Source organism: Mchenga conophoros, linkage group LG18 (assembly GCF_057382185.1).
Source record: "Mchenga conophoros isolate Kocher_MC1m ecotype Shallow Benthic linkage group LG18, M_conophoros_male_GT1.1, whole genome shotgun sequence".
Classification (NCBI taxonomy): Eukaryota; Metazoa; Chordata; class Actinopteri; order Cichliformes; family Cichlidae; genus Mchenga; species Mchenga conophoros.
This window is the reverse complement of record NC_140543.1, coordinates 37,189,203-37,214,670: the sequence shown is the minus strand read 5'-3', so window position 1 is coordinate 37,214,670 and position 25,468 is coordinate 37,189,203. Positions and strand designations below refer to the sequence as shown.

The 25,468-nt window shown below is 47.2% G+C and overlaps 1 protein-coding gene across 1 annotated transcript in view; it reads left to right on the top strand.

Annotated features, from left to right (window-relative positions):
- LOC146554378 (phospholipid phosphatase-related protein type 4-like) overlaps positions 1-25,468 on the top strand; it is a 68,838-nt gene that overhangs the window by 20,817 nt on the left and 22,553 nt on the right. Inside the window, exons 3-6 of the mRNA XM_085255894.1 lie at positions 13,377-13,506; positions 17,502-17,697; positions 18,433-18,490; positions 22,011-22,184. Coding sequence (XP_085112020.1) covers positions 13,377-13,506; positions 17,502-17,697; positions 18,433-18,490; positions 22,011-22,184 — 558 coding nt within the window. The remainder of the gene's footprint in view (positions 1-13,376; positions 13,507-17,501; positions 17,698-18,432; positions 18,491-22,010; positions 22,185-25,468) is intronic.

The window sequence follows — 25,468 nt, the reverse complement described above, 5'->3', positions numbered from 1 at the left end:
ATGATCAGGTACCCTGCTGGGGTAATAGGCTGGCCAAAGGAGGAGATAGAAGCCACTGACATAAAGACAAGAAAGCTCCTTACCATGCATGGAGGGTTTTACCCCAAGTCCAGCACCCTGAGGCTGTACGCTAAGCGGAAGGAAGGGGGCCGGGGACTGGTGAGTGTCAGCACCACAGTCCAGGATGAGACAACGAACATCCAAGAATACATTGGGAAGATGGCCCCAACTGACCGAGTGCTCAGTGAATACCTCAGGCAGCAGAAACCCAAGAAAGAGGAGGGAGACGAGGAACCATCATGGAAGGACAGGCCCTGCACGGTATGTACCACCGGCAGATAGAGGAGGTGGCTGATATCCAGAAATCCTACCAGTGGCTGGACAAAGCTGGACTGAAAGACAGCACAGAGGCACTAATCATGGCAGCACAAGAACAAGCTCTGAGTACAAGATCCATAGAGGCTGGGGTCTATCACACCAGGCAAGACCCCAGGTGCAGGCTGTGTAAAGATGCCCCAGAGACAATCCAGCACATAACAGCAGGGTGCAAGATGCTAGCAGACAAGGCATACATGGAACACCATAACCAAGTGGCCGGCATAGTGTACAGGAACATCTGTGCCGAGTATAACCTGGAAGTCCCGAGGTCAAAATGGGAGATGCCCCCAAGGGTGGTGGAGAATGACCGAGCTAAGATCCTGTGGGACTTCCAGATACAGACAGACAAAATGGTGGTGGCTAACCAACCGGACATAGTGGTGGTAGACAAACAGAAGAAGACGGCCGTAGTGATCGATGTAGCGGTTCCGAATGACAGCAATATCAGGAAGAAGGAACACGAGAAGCTGGAGAAATACCAAGGGCTCAGAGAAGAGCTCGAGAGGATGTGGAGGGTGAAGGTAACGGTGGTCCCCGTGGTAATCGGAGCACTAGGTGCGGTGACTCCCAAGCTAGGCGAGTGGCTCCAGCAGATCCCGGGAACAACATCGGAGATCTCTGTCCAGAAGAGCGCAGTCCTGGGAACAGCTAAGATACTGCGCAGGACCCTCAAGCTCCCAGGCCTCTGGTAGAGGACCCGAGCTTGAAGGATAAACCGCCCGCAGGGGCGTGCTGGGTGTTTAGTTATATATATATATATATTAGGGGTGCAACGATACTCGTATCGATATTGAACCGTTCGATACAGTGCTTTCGGTTCGGTACGCATATGTATCAAACAATACAAATTTTTTTATTTATTTGATCAACTTTTCTTCTGACGATGCTGTCTGTGTTGAGCGCTCAGTGGATCTGCGTTCGACTACTCCGCCTAGGCTGCACTGTCGAGCTCAGATCCACTGAGCGCAGCGTAAGCTACTGAGACAGAAGCTAAGCTCGTTGCAATATGACAAATTGAACCTCCCCCACCCTCATTCAGATCTGGCCTTTGGAACTATTTTGGTTTTCATGTGACGTATGACCCTGAAGGTAAGCGCGTCATGGACTAAAGTAAAACAGTATGTTGGATGTGCCACGCAATGCTCAATTACATGGGTGGGAACTAGTGTGTTAGCGCAGTTAGCTTGTTAGCTTGTTGGCCGTCCAGCCCCACGCACGGGGCGATCCGCAGTAGCTTGTTAACGGAGATTTGCTGTGTTGTGGCGTTAACGTCATTTCAAATTAACGCTGACAGCACTAGTGGGAACATAACGAATATGACTGCACATTTACTCCGACATCATCCTAGTGCAAAGACAAGTGGAAGCAGACAAAAACAACAAGCAGCATGCTACAAACTTTACCCGAGTCATTTAGACAGCCGTTAGCACATGAGTCTCCTTATGGGGACCTGATATGTTTAATATGCTGCTGAGAATATAGCCCAGAAGAAGCGTATAGTATAGCTTTTATTTTGGAAAGAGACATTTCTCTGTAATAAACTCTCCTTTCCAAAGATGAGTGATTCCTCAATCAGATACAGGGCTTGAAAAATCGCTAGCCCGACGTCCCGGGGCTAGCGATTTTTCCAGTCGGGCTACCAAAATCTATCTCTGCCCTGCCCGTCAGCCTATCGTAGGAAGGAAAAATATATGTCAATGCTTTTGCATTCTTTCTGAAATCCAGCTGGGCAATTATGTTATTGGCATCGGTGAGCCACTGTCAATATGTGACAAATTGAAATCGCGATTATATATTAAAAAAAAAAAAAAACACCCAGCACGCCCCTGCGGGCGGTTTATCCTTCAAGCTCGGGTCCTCTACCAGAGGCCTGTGAGCTTGAGGGTCCTGCGCAGTATCTTAGCTGTTCCCAGGACTGCGCTCTTCTGGACAGAGATCTCCGATGTTATTCCCGGGATCTGCTGGAGCCACTCGCCTAGCTTGGGAGTCACCGCACCTAGTGCTCCGATTACCACGGGGACCACCGTTACCTTCACCCTCCACATCCTCTCGAGCTCTTCTCTGAGCCCTTGGTATTTCTCCAGCTTCTCGTGTTCCTTCTTCCTGATATTGCTGTCATTCGGAACCGCTACATCGATCACTACGGCCGTCTTCTTCTGTTTGTCTACCACTATGTCCGGTTGGTTAGCCACCACCATTTTGTCCGTCTGTATCTGGAAGTCCCACAGGATCTTAGCTCGGTCATTCTCCACCACCCTTGGGGGCGTCTCCCATTTTGACCTCGGGACTTCCAGGTTATACTCGGCACAGATGTTCCTGTACACTATGCCGGCCACTTGGTTATGGCGTTCCATGTATGCCTTGCCTGCTAGCATCTTGCACCCTGCTGTTATGTGCTGGATTGTCTCTGGGGCATCTTTACACAGCCTGCACCTGGGGTCTTGCCTGGTGTGATAGACCCCAGCCTCTATGGATCTTGTACTCAGAGCTTGTTCTTGTGCTGCCATGATTAGTGCCTCTGTGCTGTCTTTCAGTCCAGCTTTGTCCAGCCACTGGTAGGATTTCTGGATATCAGCCACCTCCTCTATCTGCCGGTGGTACATACCGTGCAGGGGCCTGTCCTTCCATGATGGTTCCTCGTCTCCCTCCTCTTTCTTGGGTTTCTGCTGCCTGAGGTATTCACTGAGCACTCGGTCAGTTGGGGCCATCTTCCCAATGTATTCTTGGATGTTCGTTGTCTCATCCTGGACTGTGGTGCTGACACTCACCAGTCCCCAGCCCCCTTCCTTCCGCTTAGCGTACAGCCTCAGGGTGCTGGACTTGGGGTGAAACCCTCCATGCATGGTAAGGAGCTTTCTTGTCTTTATGTCAGTGGCTTCTATCTGACATAACGATGTGCCAGGAGTTCGCTGTTCTCCCCGGCTCTAGTGCCCCTCGAGCTCCCGGTCAGCTATCGAGTTGGTGGGTAACAGACCTCTCTGAAAACGTCTGAGCACTTTTACAAATATGTGATGTCTTGAAAAACCGAACAGATATTTGAGGTTTACACAGCTACATTCTCGCCTGAAAATATGTTAAAAGTTTATTTTGTGACCCGGAAAGAGTAATAAGAGTAATATTAAAACTAAGTAGCTTCCGCCATTGTTGGAAACTGGAAATGGCTGGGTCGTGCTAAGAATTCTGGGATATGGTGGGCCACGAAGGATACACCCATCCTTCAAATCTGGGGAGAAGGAGGACGCATTTGTCAACCGCATTTCGAGGATTCTTCGAATTTGGACAGGCTTCGTCGCGTCGCTGTAATGTAATCGGCCTACAAATGCGGCCTCAGGAGGATGCAGCCGTTTCAGTCCGTTACTACACTCTTAAATTCTACTACTTATTCCTGCGTCTTTCAGATCTTACAAAGCTTCAAATGACGCGTCGACTATTAAATTAGTCGACGCTATTGATTTTGATAGTCGACGTAATCGTGACTAGTCGGCTAATCATGGCAGCCCTACTTCGAACCAGTTTTTATAGAGAATTCGTTCTCGGTTCTTTAAAAGCTTCAAGCTTTAAAAGCTTGAAAATAAAAGTTCAAAATGTCAAGTAAAAGAAGTTAAAGGCTGTTATGGATTTGTGATTTGTTCTTTTGGATTGAAGAGCTTTCCATTCTTTTTTCTTTTTTTTGTATTTGTTAATCTTATGTTTTGTATTTCTCTAGTGAATCGGAGTTTGTAATTTCTAAATCTTTGGTTCTTGTTTTGTTACATTAGTTCCCTTTTGTGCAGTTCCCTTTCCAATTTGTTCCTAGTCTTGTCTCTGTGTCTTGTCATCAGCGTCTCCAGTTGTAATCCAGTCTTCCTGTTTTCGTTTCTCCGTGTTAAGTTCACTTCTCAGTCGAGGTCTCAGTTTTTGTCATTTCCTGTTTTACTTTGATAGTCTCTTATCCTGTTTGCATTGTGTTCTTTTTTTTTTTTTTGCTTCCTTTTTCTCATTAGTCCATTGTTAGTGTCAACTGTGAGCTGTTCTCTTGTTATCCTCTGTGTGTTTATGTTGTCTCAGGGTTCCCTTTGTTGGGTTCTCACTCCACGCTGTGTCCCTCTTCCCATGTGCATGTGATTCCTGCGTGATCCCCGTTGCGATCCACGCGGGATCCCCGTTGCGATCCCCGTTGCGATCCACGCGGGATCCCCGTTGCGATCGACACGGGATCCCCGTTGCGATCGACACGGGATCCATGTTGCGATCCCCGTTGCGATCCACGCGGGATCCCTGTTGCGATCCCTGTTGCGATCCCCGTGGGATCCCAGTTGCGATCCCCGTTGCGATCCACGTGGGATCCCCGTTGCGATCGACACGGGATCCATGTTGCGATCCCCGTTGCGATCCACGCGGGATCCCTGTTGCGATCCCCGCTGTGATCCACGCGGGATCCATGTTGCCTCATTTGAGGTCAGGCTTCCTAGTTTCTGTTTTGTGGTATCGCAGGAAATTAGTTGGTTATATAAATATATGAGTATGCATAATAGTTATTATTCATAGATACCTGCATCCTAAGTTCCTGTTATTCATCTGAAAGAAACAGAATGAGTGTGTCGTTACAATGGTAATGCCAGGAGAGGCAGTATTGGTTCTGTGTTACATTTATGTTGTAAGAAAGTGGAAGAAGAGAGTGCCCTGTGGGACGCAGTAAAATGGACACTGATGTTCTGTACATGTACTGAAAAGAAGGTTCAGTAAACAAGTTGCAACGATTCTCCGGTGTAAGGCTCAGTTATTTTATTTTTGTTTTGCAACATCCTTTTGGCGACGAGGACGTTTAGGGGGAAGGAGTTTGGGGCAACCGGACTGAAAGAAAAGAGAAGAAGAAAAAAAGTGATGGAGTCGGCTACAGGTTTGGCTAGCTTTTCAAAGAATGCAAAAGTTTTCGGCTGGAAATAGAAGGCAGTAACCTCGAAGCGGAAATGGCTACAATTGGCACGCTAGTAGAGTTCGATCCAAAGAATCAGACGTGGGATGAGTATGCGGAAATACTCGATCAGTTTTTCGCAGCTAACGAGATCGACGATGCAGAGAAACAAAGAGCGATATTAATAAGTGTCGTCGGAGCAGCGACGTACAGCTTCTCAGCCTGGCCAAGCCCAAAGACAAAACCTTCCAAGAGCTGGTGCTTCTGATGAAAAATCACTTCGATCCGAAGCCCAGTGAAATTGTGCAAAGGTATAAGTTCGACTCTTGCTCCCGCAAGCCGAATGAAACCGTCATGGAATATGTAGCGGAGCTGCGTCGCCTGGCGCAGGATTGTAACTATGGCAACACGTTACAACAGATGTTGAGAGATAGGATCGTCTGCGGAATTAAGGATGACCGAATTCAGAGATGTCTCTTGTCAGAAATAGATCTCACTTTTGACAAGGCTCTGTCAATTGCAGTAGCCATGGAGACTGCAAATAAAAATGCACAGGATCTGCAGACCTCAGGGGCGTCAGCAAAATGTTTCAGTCTCACCAGAGGACAATAGGAGAGTCGTACCTTTAAAGGAGAAAGTAAAGAGTGTTATCGTTGCAAAGAAACCAAGCACACAGCAGCAGACTGTAAGTACAAACAAGAAAAATGTCATGCTTGTGGTAAAGTGGGACACATAGCTAGAGCTTGTAGAAGCAAGACTAAACTGAACCAGAAAAAGTATGGATCGACATATGTAAAGAAAGAAAAAAAGCAGAGTTCACACTACAGTACTCACAATGTGGGCGAGAAACATGAAAGATGACTCTTTCATGTTGAACTGTGTCAAGTGCAGTCAAGGGCACAAAAGAAAACTGTTCAAGTTAGGGCGTGGCAGTGTGGTACACTTGAGAAGAGTAGACCCCTACACTGTGGATATGCAAATTGATGGAACAAAGGTGAACTTTGAAATTGACACTGGATGTTGCCTAACAGTCATGAACGAAGCAACATTCAGAGAAACAGGGAAAGACAGCAAGTCCCCCAGCCTGCAGCCCATCAAAATCAAGCTGGAAACTTATACAGGGGATCCTGTTAAGGTGATTGGTGCAACACGAGTCAGCGTCAAATACAAGCAGCAGAAAAAATATCTGCCCCCGGTGGTGGTCGAAGGCGACGGCCCCAGCTTGCTAGGTCGAGTTTGGCTTGAGGAAATGAAATTGGACTGAAGTGAAGTGAAAAACAGTCGTAACAACAGAAAGCTGCACCGAGTCAAAACAACAGAAAAAACACTTCAGCAAGTGTTAAGTCAGTCAGTGTGGCAAGATGGCGCCAGTGTTCACGGCAAGCCGTCTCCTGCGCTGTTGTTTGTTGTTTATCGTCTTCTCTCTATGTGCTGCCCTGATGTCTGCACGTTACTTTTTTTTTTTGTTTCCCGTTTGGATCTTTTGCATCAGAATTGTTGTCTTAAGGCCCAGAAAGATGCCAAGCGGATTTATTTTACCAAGTGGATCATCATGGCCTTGCCATATTGGTCCATTTGATTGACCTTTATTATAATTATGAATTTATTTTATTTTCGGTTGCTACAAACGGGACAGACATGACTGGGGGATAGGACAGGGAGAGAGAATGAAAGAAAGAGAGGGAGAGAGAGAAAACCAAAGGGCAGAAGAGACGGTGAGAAGGGGGGGAAGAAAGAAAGAAAAACAAACAAAACACCTGGATCACCTGTATGGAGAAAAAAAAACAGAAGAGAAAACAAACAAAAAAAGAGCAACATAATAAAAACAGCACCATCACAATAAACTAGCTAGCAGTAGATAACAGTAGATACTAAATATTAAACAATATTGTGCAGCACGCAAGATAGACAGCGCACAATGTGCTTTGAGGCAGCAGCCAAGAAAGGTGTAGTCCGCGTCTGTGAACACCCGTGTGTACACCTGTGTGCATACCTGTGTGGATCAGCATGCTTGTATTCCAAAGGTTTCTCCATGTAACGATCTGCTAGGGAGTGTGGGGGGGCCACAGCCCCGTCCTCCAGGGTATGAAGCAGGTATGGAGGAGATCCAGGCCCCAGAGTACAAGGACCCGAGGAGGACCACCAAAGGGGGGGAACCATGCCACCCTCCTGGGAAGAGCTGAGTAGAGCCCCAAACGAGAGGTCACCCCGCAGCTACGGAGCAGAGGCCAGAGGGGGTTGCAGTGGCGTGCCCGCAGGCTCGGCCGGTAGCCAGCTGTGCCAGAGAGGACCGAGCTTCAGGCCCAGAGGCCAGAGGGCATCCCACCCCCCGGAAGGAGCCCAGCCAGGCCACAGGCGCCCGGCCCCGCCAATCGGCCACCAGGAGTGAGCCGGTACATACAAGAGCGCCTAGCCCCAGGCGACAAGGACCACCAATGCACCAACGTCTGAGGGCATCAGCCACCGGCAGGGAGTGTGGTGAGGGGAGATAGGCCTCCGTACTTTAGAGGGCCTGAGATGTACCCAGAGAGGTTGAGTCTAAGACCCAACCTGACATATAGACACAGACGAACAGGCGCACGCAGACACAAATGTGCATTCCCACCCCATATGCACAACCAAGTACTCGGCACTCACCCCACGTGTAGACAGACACAAATAGACACTGCACAGACAGTCACACTCCCCAAACATACTCTATATCCCAGGTCCAGGTAACCCCACCCTCAGAGGGGCAAGCCGCACCTAGACCCAGGAGATGTAACCCTTCTCTCTGGGGTGGAGGCAAGCGGACCACCTCCTTATCTGCAGTAGCAGGGAGGCCCCGCATCCCAGACCCCAGTCTGACGGCCAGCACCTCCTCCCAGCCCCCCAGCCCTGACGGCTAACAGAACCAGTGTGAGTGAAGACCTCAAACCTCCCTACGCCCGCTCATATGTAGTGTTGCTGTGTGCTGTTCTAAAGTGCATTTAAAACTCAGGAGAGCATGGTACTAGCTTCCTCTCAGAGAGCAGCCCGGCTCCTCCCGAAAACCCTCAGTGTCTAAATGCAATTAAAATTGAGGGTAGGGTTGGAGTACATCGACCATCCTCTGGATGCTGTAAAACGTGCCCATCCCCAAGGCCCTATATGTATGTGTTATGTGAGAGTGATGTGGATGTCTAGGTTGCAGAATAAAATTGAGGCACAGGCGGCCAGAAGGGGACAGAGGGGGAGTGCCTCCCCTGCACCCTGGTGACATACCTGCACCCCAAGCCCTGCGTGTGTGAGTGGGTGTGGTAGAGCGGGAATAGGGAGGCAGCTGAGGATGGGGAGGGAAGAAAGGGAGGGGCAAGCGGCCCCTCCCTGGGGCCAGCTCCCCCACTGACCCCAGTAGGCACCCCCACACTCTGGAACCCACCAGGGCAAGGGGGCCCAGGCCCATCCGGACCGGGGCCCGCAGCAGCAGCACCGCCCAGCCCCACAGAGTCCGGGGCAGGCCACTCGACTCCACCCCAGAGAAAACTGCACCCACCCTATCATCCAATCATCTCCCAAACTACACAAGACAATAGACACACAGGTTGAGTTCATTCTCCACCTCTTCTATATCTCTCCCCCCACCTGCAGAATGAGCTCCTGTAGTGAGGAGACCACCTGCAAAGATATAACAACCTCCCCACCAGTTAGAGAGCCCCCTAGTAGGGCCGATGCACCAGAGGTCCCCTGCACTGGGGCTGAGCCCCCCTGCACCCACCCGCCCACTGCTCCGGCGACACAACAGCCAGGACCCAAGCTCCCAAGGCCCGGCCAGCACCCCAGACCGGGGGGCGGAGCACTCCCAGACCCCCAAGCCTCCACGCCCGTCCCGGACCCTCCCAGGGGCAGCCAGGCTACCAGGCCAGTAACCAACTTCCTCCAGCACAGACCCTCCCCCATCTCAGCTGTAGGCAGCCACAAGGAAAGCACCATCTAAGAGCCCCCAGAGCTCCTAACCAGGCCATGGCCACATCCCCCGGGTTAGGCCCTCTAGGGAAACATCCCTAGGGACTCCCCAGATGCCCTAAGGCCGTCCCTACCCCCATATCAACCACAATAGCGAAGGCAGTACCAAACCATGATCCCCCACCCCCACTAGGTGATGAAGCCGATCAAAGGAGCCCAAAGGGATTGATCAAATGTGATGGCAGATGTTGTATCAAGACTAATGTGATCTATTAGATGGTTTCTATATTGGTTAGAATTAAGATTATTTTTATTTTTCCAGTTAATGAGGACCATTTTCTTGGTAATGCATAGGGCCGTAAAGACAACGTGGGCTGTGTTTATTTCTGCAGTGACCTCATCCAAGTTGCCCAGCAAGCACACTAAAGGGGAGGCTGGAATGTTACATTTCAGACACTTTGATAAGTCTTCACATATCTCACGCTCCACGTGAGTTACCTATGATCGCCAAACTCTTTTGAATCTCTGGCCTTTGGACTACCAGACACAAGATTTTAAATGGAGACCTGAGAATCCTCCTCCGCTTTCGAAGGACTTTCCTGATTACCTCCGCCACTTACCATCTACCTTCTCTCAAAGGAAACGTTCACGGAGATGGGGTAAACGTGGCGCCATCCGTGTTCGTATCAAGGCCTTTTTAAAGTCCTATGTTGCAACAAATGATTGCTATTCTATAAACATCTTGTCATCTATTCATCTAAATGAATAGTGGTATTGTAAAGCGCTTTGGGTGTATTGAAAAGCGCTATATAAATCCAATCCATTATTATTATTATTATTATTCCTGCCCTCCGGGACCATGCTAACTTCAGACTGTTCTGTCATCGCTGGATTCGCCCTGTTGGCCCTTATGGTTACCTGGATCTCCCAGCTGATCCTCCGCCCGCTTGGTGCTGGGTGCGGTCCTCCAGAGGAGGTGCGAATCTTGGCAACCTTCGCCTGCTGCGGCGTTTTCCTACCAGTAACAGTGTGACCACTCTCCGTATGGTCTTACTAAATACAAGGTCATTGACGAATTTTTTTTAATTTTTTTTATTGTTTTTTATTTTAAATGATATTCTATCGTCGGGACTGGATTTCTTATTCCTGACGGAAACTTGGCTTCGCCCCGGCGAACTTTTTCCCTTCTCGGAGCTGCTCCTACCTGACTATGCTTTTATTAGCTCACCCCGGACCACTGGAAGAGGTGGAGGGCTAGCTTCAGTTTTTAAAAACAAACTTCGATGTCGGCAGCTGCCACCTGTTCTGTACCCCAGTTTTGAGGTGCAGTTATTGGAAGTGAACTGCGTCCCCTCCATCCTCTGCGCTGTGGTGTATCGTCCCCCGAAACTTATCAAGGATTTTCTTCCAGAATTTGCTGATCTGCTGGGGAGCCTTGTGCTACGTTATGACTGTATACTAATTGTCGGTGACTTCAACATTCATGTTTGCTGTGAGGACAGTTCGCTAGCTAAGGATTTCCTCGCTCTTATTAGCACCCTCAATCTCACCCAGTGGGTAAGTGAACCAACTCACACTAAAGGTCATATACTTGATTTGGTCTTATGGTCTGGATATTTGCATCACGGACATAGAGGACTTTGGGATTTCAGATCACTTTCCGGTTTTGTTTAATACTGTAGTGAGCGATGTGGATTTGAACAGTGATGGTCCTGTGCGGCAAACGCGCACGATTAACTCCCAGTCAATCGCCTACTTCATTAATGCTTTCCTTGACTCTCCCCTCTCTGCTGCTAACTGTAATGGGGTTTTATCAGCGGATGAGCTTGCTAACCTCTTTTATACTACATGCACTGACATTCTTAACTCTGTGGCACCTCTGAGGATTAAACAACCCTGGCTAAATTATACTACTCGCGCCCTCAGGCGTGAAGGTTGTCGTGCTGAAAGAAAATGGAGGAAAGGCAAACTCCACGTCTCTTTGGACATCCTCCATAATTGTTTATCTAAGTATCAAAAGTCTGTTAAAATCTGCCTTTTTGTCTAGCATTATTATGACTAATAGCCACAACCCCGAGCCCTTTATAATACTTTTAACTCTGTGATAAACCCTTGCACTATCACTTATAGGGACGCCTCCCCTGCTCTTTGTGATAAATTTTTAAAGTATTTCTCTGATAAAATCTCAGCTCTAACGGCTTCTCATCCATCTCATTCATCATCAGTTTTAGACCCAGTTCCAGCCTCTGAATGCTTGACTGTCTTCCAACAGTTTGAGCCAGTGTCTTATTCTGCTTTAAAAGATACAATTGATCATCTCAAAATCTCTGGTTCCCCGCATGATGTGGCTGGAGTCCCCATGGTCCAGAATCCATGTGGACTATGCAGGGCCTTTCCTCGGGGAGATGTTTCTAATCATTGTGGATGCTCATTCCAAGTGGATGGACATTTATCCTGTGAAATCCTCTACATTACAGGTAACTATAGAGAAACTGCGCCAGAGTTTCAGTGTGTTTGGACTACCTAAAATGTTAGTTTCAGACAATGGAACATGTTTCACAAGTGCTGAATTTGAGTCATTCATGAAGCAGAATGGAATTGACCATGTGAGATCAGCACCTTTCCACCCTTCTTCAAATGGGCTGGCTGAGAGGGCGGTCCAGACCTTTAAGGAGGGGATGAAGAAAGTCAAAGGTGATACCTTGCAAACCAGACTGTCCCGATTTCTGATGATGTCACGGAGACTCAGATCAGTTTTGGACTTTCTCATGTCTGATGTGAAAACAAAAGTGCAGCACAAACAATTGAAACAGAAAGAAAATCATGACACCAAGAAAAGACTGAGAAGTTTCACACCAGGAGACAAGGTCTTCATCAGAAACTACTCCTATGGCCCGAAGTGGATTCCCGCAGTCATTGTGAGAGCATCGGGTCCAGTGTCTTACATTGTTACCATTGGATCAGGTCAAACTGTGAAGCGGCACATCAATTAGGTGAGAGCAAGAGTGGCTGACACTGTTCCCAGTACACCAGACAGGGAGGTGGAGCCATTGCATGACAAAGAAGCAGTGCCTGAGTGCTGCTTGCCATCAGAGTTGGACACATCGCCACAACCTCCGGCAACGGAGTTGCCTTATGCTCCGGAGACTCCGGCTCCCGGAGACTCCTTAATGACACCAGTGTTGTGACGTTCCCAGAGAGAGAGAGAGACTTTAAAGGACTTTGTTAGGTAGAGTGAGATCTTCCAGGAATAGAGCAACAATGCGCTCTGATCTCACAGGAAGGACGTACCTTCCTAGTTATTAAAAAAAAAAGAAAAAGGAAAAAGAAACATTGAAACATATGTACAGTTGTATGGTTACCTTAATTACGTGTTGATTGCTTGTTAAGCATTCTTTACATAAGCAGTTATTTTGTAAGTCCAGGGAGTTGTTGACTTAAGGGGGGAGGAGATGTGGTATCGCAGGAAATTAGTTGGTTATATATGAGTATGCATAATAGTTATTATTCATAGATACCTACATCCTATGTTCCTGTTATTCATCTGAAAGAAACAGAATGAGTGTGTCGTTACAATGGTAATGCCAGGAGAGGCAGTATTGGTTCTGTGTTACATTTATGTTGTAAGAAAGAGGAAGAAGAGAGTGTTCTGTAGGAGGCACTAAAATGGACACTGATGTTCTGTACATGTACTGAAAAGAAGGTTCAGTAAACAAGTTGCAACGATACTCCGGTGTAAGGCTCAGTTATTTTATTTTTGTTTTTGAAGATGCAACATGTCTTGTCAAGATTATTTTCGATTATGTGTTTGTTTGTTTTGGATTGCTCAGCAATAAAGCTGTTTTGAGTTTTACTTTTTGCCTTTGAAGTCCTGCATTTGTGGACCAACACAGCCAACGTGACGGCGTCAGCAAAACTACTGAGTCGTTATTACTAATATGTAGTTCTCATTTATCAAAGAAGCAATGTGTTATTGCGTGTGCAACTTAGTTTCACTTAAAGTCTAAGTCCACTTTCAAGTTTGGCTAAGGTTTAACCAAATTTTATGTTCTTCTTCATTTATTCTCCAGATTTTTCACTTGTAAGTAAATAATATATAAATGCCCTCAGCACATCAGAGAAACTTTCAGATCACAAAAAAATCTGCTTTGCCAACACTCTTTGATTTCTTTGTGTATAGATTCTGATAGGAGAAGCGATCCTGTACTGCTATCTGTCCAGGAAGTCATCAGCCAGTCAGACTGAGGCCAACATCAATGCTGCAGGCTGCAATTTCAACTCCTACATTCGCAGGGCTGTACGCTTCATAGGTAGGAGGACATATTCACTGATTATATGTATCATTTACTTGCTCCAACAAGAACCGAAACACTAATAGATTGAAAAGCAACTGCAAAAAGAACCACTAACTTTGCTATGTGGAACAGAAAGGAGGTTCTCTCAGCTGCTCCTTAATAATGAGTCATCACAGCGGAGCACTCCACAGTTTTTTGTTTAGCTTAATTTTATGCAAGATACACTTCCTTAACCAAAAAGTTTATATTTTTATACTGCATGGTTACTTGAAATCAGCCATTGAGATATTTGACGTTGGTATGCATTCCACAGTGTGTTGTTGCCAAAAGATGTATTAACTTCAGGGGCATATATATAGAACATTATGTTATCACAGCCAAGGCCAAGGACGCTTCTCTAATCTATATACACCTGTGTGTAATATACACAAAAAATTCCCCGCTTGCCCCCGGTTAATCCTTCAGGCTCGGGTCCTCTACCAGAGGCCTGGGAGCTTGAGGGTCCTGCGCAGTATCTTAGCTGTTCCCAGCACTGCACTCTTCTGGACAGAGATCTCCGATGTTATTCCCGGGATCTGCTGGAGCCACTCGCCTAGCTTGGGAGTCACCGCACCTAGTGCTCCGATTACCACGGGGACCACCGTTACCTTCACCCTCCACATCCTCTCGAGCTCTTCTCTGAGCCCTTGGTATTTCTCCAGCTTCTCGTGTTCCTTCTTCCTGATGTTGCTGTCATTCGGAACCGCTACATCGATCACTACGGCCATCTTCTTCTGTTTGTCTACCACCACTATGTCCGGTTGGTTAGCCACCACCATTTTGTCTGTATCTGGAAGTCCCACAGGATCTTAGCTCGGTCATTCTCCACCACCCTTGGGGGCATCTCCCATTTTGACCTCGGGACTTCCAGGTTATACTCGGCACAGATGTTCCTGTACACTATGCCGGCCACTTGATTATGGCGTTCCATGTATGCCTTGCCTGCTAGCATCTTGCACCCTGCTGTTATGTGCTGGATTGTCTCTGGGGCATCTTTACACAGCCTGCACCTGGGGTCTTGCCTGGTGTGATAGACCCCAGCCTCTATGGATCTTGTGCTCAGAGCTTGTTCTTGTGCTGCCATGATTAGTGCCTCTGTGCTGTCTTTCAGTCCAGCTTTGTCCAGCCACTGGTAGGATTTCTGGATATCAGCCACCTCCTCTATCTGCCGGTGGTACATACTGTGCAGGGGCCTGTCCTTCCATGATGGTTCCTCCTCTTTCTTGGGTTTCTGGTGCCTGAGGTATTCACTGTCAGTTGGGGCCATCTTCCTGATGTATTCGTGGATGTTCGTTATCTCATCCTGGACATCCCCGGCCCCCTTCCTTCTGCTTAGCGTACAGCCTCAGGATGCTGGACTCGGGGTGAAACCCTCCATGCATGGTAAGGAGCTGGGTGCTTCGACTTATGAAAATTTTGACTTACGAAAGACCCTCTGGAACAAATTAATTTCGTAAGTCAGGGTTCCACTGTATATGGTATCACTCTATCAAACAAGAGGACAGCCGCATGTAACTATGATGATGTTTGCTAGTTCACCTTACATGCATTAATGTAATAACGTGGTTAGTGTACTCAACGTAAATTACACACGAACAACATTAAGCTACTCACGCAGAGAAGAACGGCTGCTGCTGCATCATCATCCTCATCATTTCTGCTACACTGGCAGGGCTAGGGGCCAGAACTCTCCTCTTCGGGTTTTTGGGAGAGGTTGCTATCTCCGGGTCCGATAACAGGCACCACACCCGATGTAGATGTGCTCGGTGTGAGGTCTCGCAGCAAGCTATCAAATACGGTGCATTTCTCGGCTTTTAAAAAACGCTATGCGTCACCAGGTGTTTCATCAGATTCGAGGTTTTACAGTGACTTGCAAAAGTATTGGGCCCCTTGAACTTTCCCACATTTTGTCACATTACAGCCACAAACATGAATCAATGTTATTGGAATTCCACGTGAAAGACCAACACAAAGTGGTGCACACGTGAGAAGTGGAAGGAAAATCAGACATGACTCCAAACATTTTTTACAAATAAATAACTGCAAAGTGGGGTGTGCGTAATTATTCAGCCCCTTCGGTCTGAGTGCAGTCAGTTGCACATAGACGTTGCCTGATGAGTGCTAATGACTAAATAGAGTGCACCTGTGTGTAATCTAATGTCAGTACAGATACAGCTGCTCTGTGACGGCCTCAGAGGTTGTCTGAGAGAATATTGGGAGCAACAACACCATGAAGTCCAAAGAGCACACCAGACAGGTCAGGGATAAAGTTATTGAGACATTTAAAGCAGGCTTAGGCTACACAAAGATTTCCCAAGCCTTGAACATCCCACAGAGCACTGTTCAAGCCATCATTCAGAAATGGAAGGAGTATGGCACAACTGTAAACCTACCAAGACAAGGCCGTCCACCTAAACTCACAGGCCGAACAAGGAGAGCGCTGATCAGAAATGCAGCCAAGAGGCCCATCTACAGCTCAGGTGGGGGAATCTGTCCATAGGACAACTATTAGTCGTGTACTGAACAAAGTTGGCCTTTATGGAAGAGTGGCAAGAAGAAAGCCATTGTTAACAGGAAACCATAAGAAGTCCTGTTTGCAGTTTGCCACAAGCCATGTGGGGGACACAGCAAACATGTGGAAGAAGCTGCTCTGGTCAGATGAGACCAAAATGCAAAACGCTGTGTGTGAAAACTAACACTGCACATGACTCTGAACACACCATCCCCACTGTCAGATATGGTGGCGGCAGCATCATGCTCTCGGGGTGCTTCTCTTCAGCAGGGACAGGGAAGCTGGTCAGAGTTGATGGGGAGATGGATGGAGCCAAATACAGGGCAGTCTTGGAAGAAAACCTCTTGGAGTCTGCAAAAGACTTGAGACTGGGGCGGAGCTTCACCTTCCAGCAGGACAACGACCCTAAACATAAAGCCAGGGCAACAATGGGATGGTTTAAAACAAAACATATCCATGTGTTAGACTGGCCCAGTCAAAGTCCAGATCTAAATCCAATCCAGAATCTGTGGCAAGATCTGAAAACTGCTGTTCACAAACACTGTCCATCTGATCTGACTGAGCTGGAGCTGTTTCAAAGAAGAATGGGCAAAGATTTCAGTCTGTAGATGTGCAAAGCTGGTAGAGACAGACCCTAAAAGACTGGCAGCTGGAACTGCAGCAAAAGGTGGTTCTACAAAGTATTGACTCAGGGGGCTGAATAATTACGCACACCCCACTTTGCAGTTATTTATTTGTAAAAAATGTTTGGAATCATGTATGATTTTGGTTCCACTTCTCACGTGTGCACCACTTTGTGTTGGTCTTTCACCTGGAATTCCAATAACATTGATTCATGTTTGTGGCTGTAATATGACAAAATGTGGGAAAGTTCAAGTGGCCGAATACTTTTGCAAGCCACTGTACCTCCTTTGCACAGTATCAGCTTAAAGCACTTGTTGCAGGCTGCTGAGTTTGCATCTTTTACTGTGAAGTACAGCCAGACTTTGACCACTTCGCCTTTGCCTTTAATCTGTAGCTCTGCTCAAAAGAACGAACGTACCTGGGCCCGCCTACTATCCTTGGAAAGGTAAAATGATTGGCTAGAATCCAAAGTGTATGACATCTCAAGAAAAAACAAAAGGCACCGAAATAAAGTACCGAAATGTGCGCTGCTTTTCGGTCTGGTTACTACCGTTTATGTCAGAACCGGTGCCCCGGATACCGGAACCCATCCCTACAGATAAGTGCTTGCAGACTGCGGTTTTCTGATCCATGTACGTGCACATTTTTGATTCTCCAACACGTAAATAAAGTTTGTGAATGAGGACAGAATTTCTCTTGTCATGTCTGGAGCAGATAAACAAGCACTTAATAGGAGCCACTGAATAACGATGTTATGTAATATGACTATTATATGTTGGTGTATTATATGAATGCGTATAGTGTTCTCTATTGTAAAAGCTTTCTTTTTTTACAGGTGTCCATATCTTTGGCCTGTGTGTGACAGCACTGATAACAGACATTCTTCAGCTATCCACTGGCCAGCATACTCCCTATTGGCTGGATGTATGCAAACCTAACCTGACCCACCTTAACATGTCCACCTGCGATGAAGCGTTTATCCTAGAGGATATCTGCTCTGGACAGGACATAGGGCTCATCAATGCTGGCAGGTGAGGCTTTGATTTACTGTGTGTGGGAGAGTGTGAGAGTGGATGCATGTGGGTGTGTTTTTGCACAAAACACTAGTACTGCCTCAAGTTGTAAAGTGCACACACATTGGACAGCAGAAGCTATAGAATGAAAGAAATGTTGTCATTTCATTAATAATAAAGCACTGAACAAGAGCCACAATCCAAACTGTGGGCGTTTCAGCTGTATGTTTTACGTTGAGCGTAACAGACTGTGCCTGCACACGCCAAACTGCTGACCAACGTCACTGAAATTTATATGTAGAAGGCATTGTCAGTCATCTCGAGCATCTTTTTCCAAACACCATTTCCTTCAGATTATTAAAATGTTCTTTCTGTTATGAAAATATAATTATTAAAGGCAACCTTTATGCAAATCTGTAAACAGATTAAACAGACCTACTCAGTGACCCATTTAATCATTTTACTGAACTATACTGCGTCATACTTGGTATATTAAGGACAACAGATCAAGCTTTAGCTAAGAAGCTGCATTTACCTAGAGCAGATATTAAAAACCAGGTTGAGCCGTTGCCCTTCTGGTTATCCTTCCTCCTTATTGAACACCTGCTCGGGCAGATTTGTCAGCACGCACACGTCACGCGTCCAAGTTTCTTTGAAAGTCATTTTTCTGTTGCACATGAATATTCAGCATTGTTCTCAGCTGTCTGAACATGATAATTAACATCAAGAACACTCTGCCGCTCTGCTTTATAGGAAATCTTTCCCCTCCCAGCATGCTACGCTGGCTGCCTTTGCTGCTGTCTACATCTCAGTAAGTGGTTACTGCATTTACACATATGAAGAACAACACTTCAGTGTGACCACAGTCCTGTTCTAACCGTTATGGCTTGTTGCAAATCAAATCAAATCAAATCAAATCACTTTTATTGTCACATCACATGTGCAGGTACATTGGCACAGCACATGTGAGTGAAATTCTTGTGTGCGAGCTTCACAAGCAACAGAGTTGTGCAAAATACAATAATGTAAACAAGCAAAATACAAGAATGGCTACATCTGAAACTAATAAATATATGTACAATATATAATAGTATATGCATTTCTGGATGTGTATACTGAATATTTTTCTACGTGTGTGTGTGTGTGTGTGTGTGTGTGTGTGTGTGTGTGTGTGTGTACACATATTTTACAAATTAAATAGAGTAAACAATAAATAAAATATACAGAGTGAGACATGTGCAAAACAGTGGCATTACTGTACAGTATGGAGTGCATAGTGTTGAAGTTCCAGTAGTGAAGCTGAGGTGTCTATGACGTGTTCAGCAGTCTGATGGCCTGATGGAAAAAGCTGTCTCTCAGTCTGCTGGTACGGGACCGGATGCTGCAGAACCTCCTTCCTGATGGAAGCAGTCTGAACAGTTTATGGCTGGGGTGACTGGAGTCCTTGATGATCCTCCCCGCTTTCCTCAGGCAGCGCTTCCTGTAGATGTCCTGGAGGGAGGGAAGCTCACCCCCAATTATCCGTTCAGAGCACCGCACTACTCTCTGGAGAGCTTTGTGGTTGTAAGCGGTGCTGTTGCCATACCAGGTGGTGATGCATCCAGTGAGGATGCTCTCAATGGCACAGTGATAGAAGGTCCTGAGGATGCGGGGGCTCATGCCGAATCTTTTCAGTCTCCAGAGAAAGAAGAGGCGCTGCTGCGCCTTCTTCACTGTTTTGTTTGTGTGTACTGACCACGTAAGATCCTCAGCCAGGTGTACTCCAAGGAACCGGAAGCTGCTCACTCTCTCCACAGCAGCGCCGTTGATGGTGATGGGGGTGTGTACTTCTCTGCACCTCCGGAAGTCCACTATCAGCTCCTTTGTCTTTGCGACGTTGAGGGTGAGATGGTTGTCTTGACACCAGTGGGTCAGGGCGCTGACCTCCTCCCTGTAAGCCGTCTCATCACCGTTGGTGATAAGACCCACCACTGTAGTGTCGTCCGCAAACTTCACAATGATGTTGGAGCTGTTAGTGGCTGTGCAGTCGTAGGTGTAGAGTGAGTACAGGAGAGGGCTCAGTACACACCCCTGTGGAGCACCAGTGTTCAGTGTGATGGGGGATGAGGTGATGCTGCCCAGTCTGACCACCTGGCGTCTGTCAGACAGGAAGCTAAGGATCCAGCTGCAGAGGGAGCTGCTCAGTCCTAGATCCTGCAGTTTCCTGTCCAGCTTCGAGGGAACGATGGTATTGAATGCTGAGCTGTAATCTACAAACAGCATCCTCACATACGTGTCTCTCTTCTCCAGGTGTGACAGGGCAGTGTGTAGTGTCAGGGCTATGGCATCATCAGTGGACCTGTTGTGGCGGTATGCAAACTGTAGAGGGTCCAGTGAGTCGGGTAGTGCAGAGCAGATGAAGTCCCTGACCAGCTTCTCGAAGCATTTGCTTACGATGGGGGTCAGGGCTACAGGTCGCCAGTCGTTCAATGAGGAGATGGTGGAGGGTACAGGGACGATGGTGGCCATTTTGAAGCAGGCTGGGACTACAGACAGAGAGAGGGAAAGGTTGAAGATGTGCGTGAACACTCCAGCCAGCTGAGCCGCGCATGACCTGAGGACGCGGCCGGGAATCCCGTCCGGACCAGTAGCTTTGCGTGCGTTCACCTTCCTGAAGCACTTCCGCACATCCTCCTCAGACACAGTGTGCGCACTGACATCATCCGCGGTGCGCACACTGTCCGGTCTCATGGTGTTCGCTGTGTCGAATCTAGCGTAGAATACGTTTAGATCCTCACACAGAGAGGCCGTGGTCTGCGGTGTGCTGGTTTTCCCTCTAAAGTCTGTGATCGTGTTTAGTCCCTGCCACATACTCCGAGGGTTGTCAAACTGTTGCTCCACCCTGTCCCTGTACTCACGTTTGGCTGCTTTGATCGTCTTCCGGAGTTGGTAATGTGCGTGTTTGTAGTCCGATGTGTTCGCGGAGGCAAAGGCGGTGCTCCGTGCCGCGCGAACATCTCCGTTAATCCAGGGTTTTTGATTTGGGAAGGATTTGACTGTTCTGGATGGGACGACATCTTCCACGCATTTCCTGATAAATCCACAGACTGAGTCTGTGTATTCATCAATGTCTCTGGCGGCCACGTGAAACATTTCCCAGTCCGCGTGATCAAAACAGTCCCGCAGCGCAGACTCCGATTGGTCCGTCCAACAGTGCACCGCCCTCCGGGTTGGAGCTTCCTGTTTCAGCTTCTGCCTGTAGGCGGGCAGGAGCAGGATGGAGCAGTGATCTGATTGGCCGAAAGGGGCGCGGGGGAGGGCTTTGTATGCATCCCGGAAAGCGGTGTAACAGTGGTCGAGTAGCCGGTCTCCACGTGTGTTGAAATGGATGTGTTGGTGGAGTTTTGGTGAGACTTTCTTCAGGTTTCCCTTATTAAAGTCTCCGGCTGTGATAAACGCTGCCTCTGGGTGTGCGGTTTCCTCACTGCTGATCGCGCTGTACAGTTCCCTGAGTGCTCGGTCAGTGTCGGCTTGTGGGGGAATGTAAACAGCCGTAATAATCACTGCTGTAAATTCCCTCGGTAGCCAGAATGGCCGGCACTTAATCATCAGGTACTCCAGGTCCGGTGAGCAGAAGGATTTGACCGGGTGCACGTTCGCATAATCACACCAGCTGTTGTTGATCATGAAACACACACCACCGCCTCTGCTTTTCCCAGTAAGATCCTGTGACCTGTCCGCGCGGTGCACAGAGAACCCCGGCAGTTGTATTGTGGAGTCCGGTACTTTGTCCGATAGCCAGGTTTCTGTGAGGCAGATCACGCAGCAGTCCCGCATCTCTCGCTGGAATGAGATCCGTGCCCGAAGCTCGCACAGCTTGTTCTCCAGAGACTGCACATTAGCCAGTAATAAACTGGGTAACGGTGGTCTGTAAGTGCGCCGTCTCAGTCGAACCAGAACGCCAGATCTTCTCCCTCTGCGTCGGCGTTTGCGGCCTCCAGGGCCAGAGAACAAGGTGAGGTGGCCAGGTGAGATGAATGGGGGGTCTGCAAACGGAGCGTCCGTGTTGCAAAACTTGAACTCCGGAAAGTTATAAGAAAGACCGTCTTTTATGTCCAGTAAGGTTTGTCGGTCGTACACAAGGAGACAAGTGCTGCTCGTGAAAAAATAAAGGAAAAGTAAAATTAAACACAGAAGAAAGCCGTTGCTTGGGGGAGCTCGCGACGAGGCTGCCATACTCGGCGCCATCTTGAATTTCTTGCAGTCACACATGTTACTTAATACACATTAATAGCAGGTTTGAATGAGGCCTGTTAAACAAACATTTGTTAACGTGAGTTTGTGTGTTTCAGATGTACTTCAACACGGTGTTGACTGACTCAGCCAAGCTGCTGAAGCCTCTCCTAGTGTTCTCCTTCGTCATGCTGGCCATCCTGTCTGGGTTAACCAGGATCATCCAGTTTAGAAACCACCCTGTTGATGTATACTGTGGGTGGGTGCTGGGAGCTGCCATTGCTGTTTACCTGGTAAAAGTTACAGTTACATACATCACGATGAAACACGAAAGCAATATTTGAAAGAATAACATAGCACATTACACTATATGCTACTGTAGTCGTCTCACACCAGCTTCAGAGGGCCAGCAGTTACAGCGATAAAAGCACACAGAGTCAGATTGTTCTTCTTTCTAGATTTTTAGTTTTGTGTTTGATGAAGATCGTTTCGAGGTAATATAGCTGCTTTAGGACATGTGGCTCCAAACAGCTTCAGGGGCTGGAAAGAAATCTTTCTGCTCAACTGTAGTGCAGAAACTGTTGGATACTTGCACCCACACACCATCACCCTGCAGCCCACAAACACCCAGACACACACACACAAACACACACACTGCCTACACTTTTGTGCAAGAAGAATCTTTGAGGTTTTGCTGCAGAACAACTGTCCACCATCAGATGATTCTCCATTTAAAGTGTTTCACTGGAATAGCATCTCTGCGATTAAGTTTTTATTTTTTACTTGTCACTTGGATCTTCTCCTTGTAGGCTCGCTGCAGTCCGGACTCCTCTGGGCTGTTTTAGAAATATTTAGATCAGAATAAAAAGAAAAAACTCATTGAGGCTGAAGCATCCTGTTGTTTGGCTGCTGCACTGGTTCTGGTTAGCAGGACAGGGTGAGGATGAGTTGATAGCACACAAATAAATACTTTTTGTATTCCAGGTGTTCCACTCTAGCAGAATGTTTTCAACAACATGTGAAGCTGTCTGTCACAGTGTTGGCTGCGCTCTTTCGTTGCTGTGATAAGAGATCGGTGTGGAGAGATGATAGATGTACTGAGAAAGGAAATTATAACGCAAATTCATATTCTGCTCTTAAATAAAAGTAGACCTGACTGGCAGTTTTTATTTATTTTTTTCTCTTGTCAGCAGACTCCTGTGGCAGTTACAGGTATAAATCATTCACACCACCAAATTATAAAACAGTAACAGAAGCACAGGGACGGAGAAGTTTCCAGAATGCATTGCATAGCTACATACTTCAACAGTTAATGGGATGAGTAGAAATAACTGATCAAGTAGACACATGACCAAAGTGCCAAAATCACAACCTGGTAGCTTTTATTGTGAAACCCCCTCCCATACAAGTTCTTCCTGTACCATATATGTGCAAAGGACAGCTTCTGAAACAGTTGTGAACTTCTACTGTTCACATGTCCACAACTAGCATCTTTAGCTTTTGTTAATCTGCTATTCTCTCACTAGGGAAAACAGTGGGTGGGGACTGTGGCATGGCCAAAATGATTACAACCATGCACAGTGAACCTGCGATATCATTGCCTTTGAAATGGTTGCTTCAATGACAAGAACCAGGTCTGTGACCACTGGCGGTCAGTTGGCCAGTGTGGAGCAAGAGCGAGTATTGTCTTTATGGAAAAACCAGGATTAATGATATAATACACAGTGAGTAAATCAACTGGGAATCTGATCAAACACAAGACAGAATAGACTGGCAGCATGTTGCTTTATTGCTTATAACTGATTTAATTGCATTGGGTGCAGTCTGCCGCTGTCTATTGTGGCCTGGCCTGCAAATAGCATGTCCTGCTACATCTTCAGAGCAGCTGCCAAAAAACCTGCTACAGTACCAAGTCTGGGTGACACTTGTCCAACATAGGTACAGTCCCCCACTTCAACCACTGCAGTGTGAAAAAGGCTTCAGGAAACACCTCGCTAATCTTTCCATCAGGCCATGAAGCTCTGGTTAATTGGGGATCGACAATTATGACATTATCCAGCTGAAGAGAGGCTGTATCTCACTGCCACTTAAACCAAGTTTGCAGGGCCGCCAGATAGTGGTGCAGAAACCCTGTCCAGAAGCAGTCAGACAGCACTTGACAGGCCCTTCAGTGTTTACGTCTAAACCGCCCTGAATCATGATGTACTGCCTACGGTGCTGAAGGCGCGGACTGCCCCATCAGCCACAAACTGGCTGGATCTGGGTCTGTCAAGCTTAATGTTAGGAATGCCCTCAATCTCAACCAGGAATATTAACACTTCGTGGCTGATGACTTCTGAGCCCAGGGTTGCAGTCAGGGCAGTGCTCAAAGTACTGATTTTGCTCTCCAAGGGGCCTCCAAATTCAGGAGCTCTGGTGGGTTGCAGTGCAATTGTATTTGGTGCTCCGACAGCTAAGTCTGTGGGGGATTGAAAGTTTCTTGTAACTTCCTGTCACCACCTTCTAAATGTGAAAAGCAGACCTCAATGTTTTTCACGCCAACGGCCAACTTTAACCTGCAGTGGTCCAAAACAGTACATTTCTGTTGAGATATGAAGTCAGAGCCAAGCAGGATACAGGGTCTTTGGGCTGATTGGTTGGGCTCTCCATCTTTGGCAAACAGAACAAGAGTGCTGTTCTCTTCTAGCAGCCTCACAGCCACAAAGGATCCAAAGCTTTGTCCTCAGTTCAGCAAAGAGGCCCTCTGCACCAGGGTGTTTCACATTAAACTCCACGTGTCTGATTAACAGCTTTGCCACCACATCTCAAGTCAAGGACTACAGGGGAAATCATCCTCCAGACTTTGACAGTGCCATAGACAACCACCCACCCGTATCAGCTGAAGTGATTCATCATATTGTTGGTCCAAGGTCATCAAGCAGTTTGATTAAGGGACCCGATTCCCACCTGTTCTACCACCTGCACTCAATTTCTTCAGGAAAGCTGTCTCATTAAGCAGACTGCAAGATGCTGGCCTCTGATTCCCAGAATTCGTCCACTATCGAGGTCTCTTCAGTGTTTAAAGCCACCCCGTGAAGGTGCCACGTGGTTGCCTTCACTAGTTCATTGAAGGTGCTAATCTGCTGAGCATCAGGTAGAGTATATCAAGGGGTATTTACTGCTGCAACTAGCCAGGACGTGGACCTTCTTTGCTCGTCCGTGATGCCTTCATTGTATAATGTGTATAACAGTATTTATAATAGAGTAAACCGTCCAATGGCTCGGTGGCAGCTACAGATTGGCTATGGAACCAAAGACTGTCAGCAGTCTTACCAGCTTGATAAAAGGAGCCTCCAAAAAGCCTGACTTGAGAGGGCTCCTTTGTGAACTGAAGAAGTCTTTTGGATGAGAGGTGAAACATCTTCACAAATGTAAAGAAGTCCATTTGCCCCTTTTTAAAGCTCTTAAGACCATCATCACCTGGATGACTGAGAACATAAAACGCCCATATTTTCCAGTAGTGTATTGCAGAAATAAGATAAGATAAGATAGAACTTTATTAATCCCTCGGGTGGGTTCCTCTGGGAAATTCGACTTC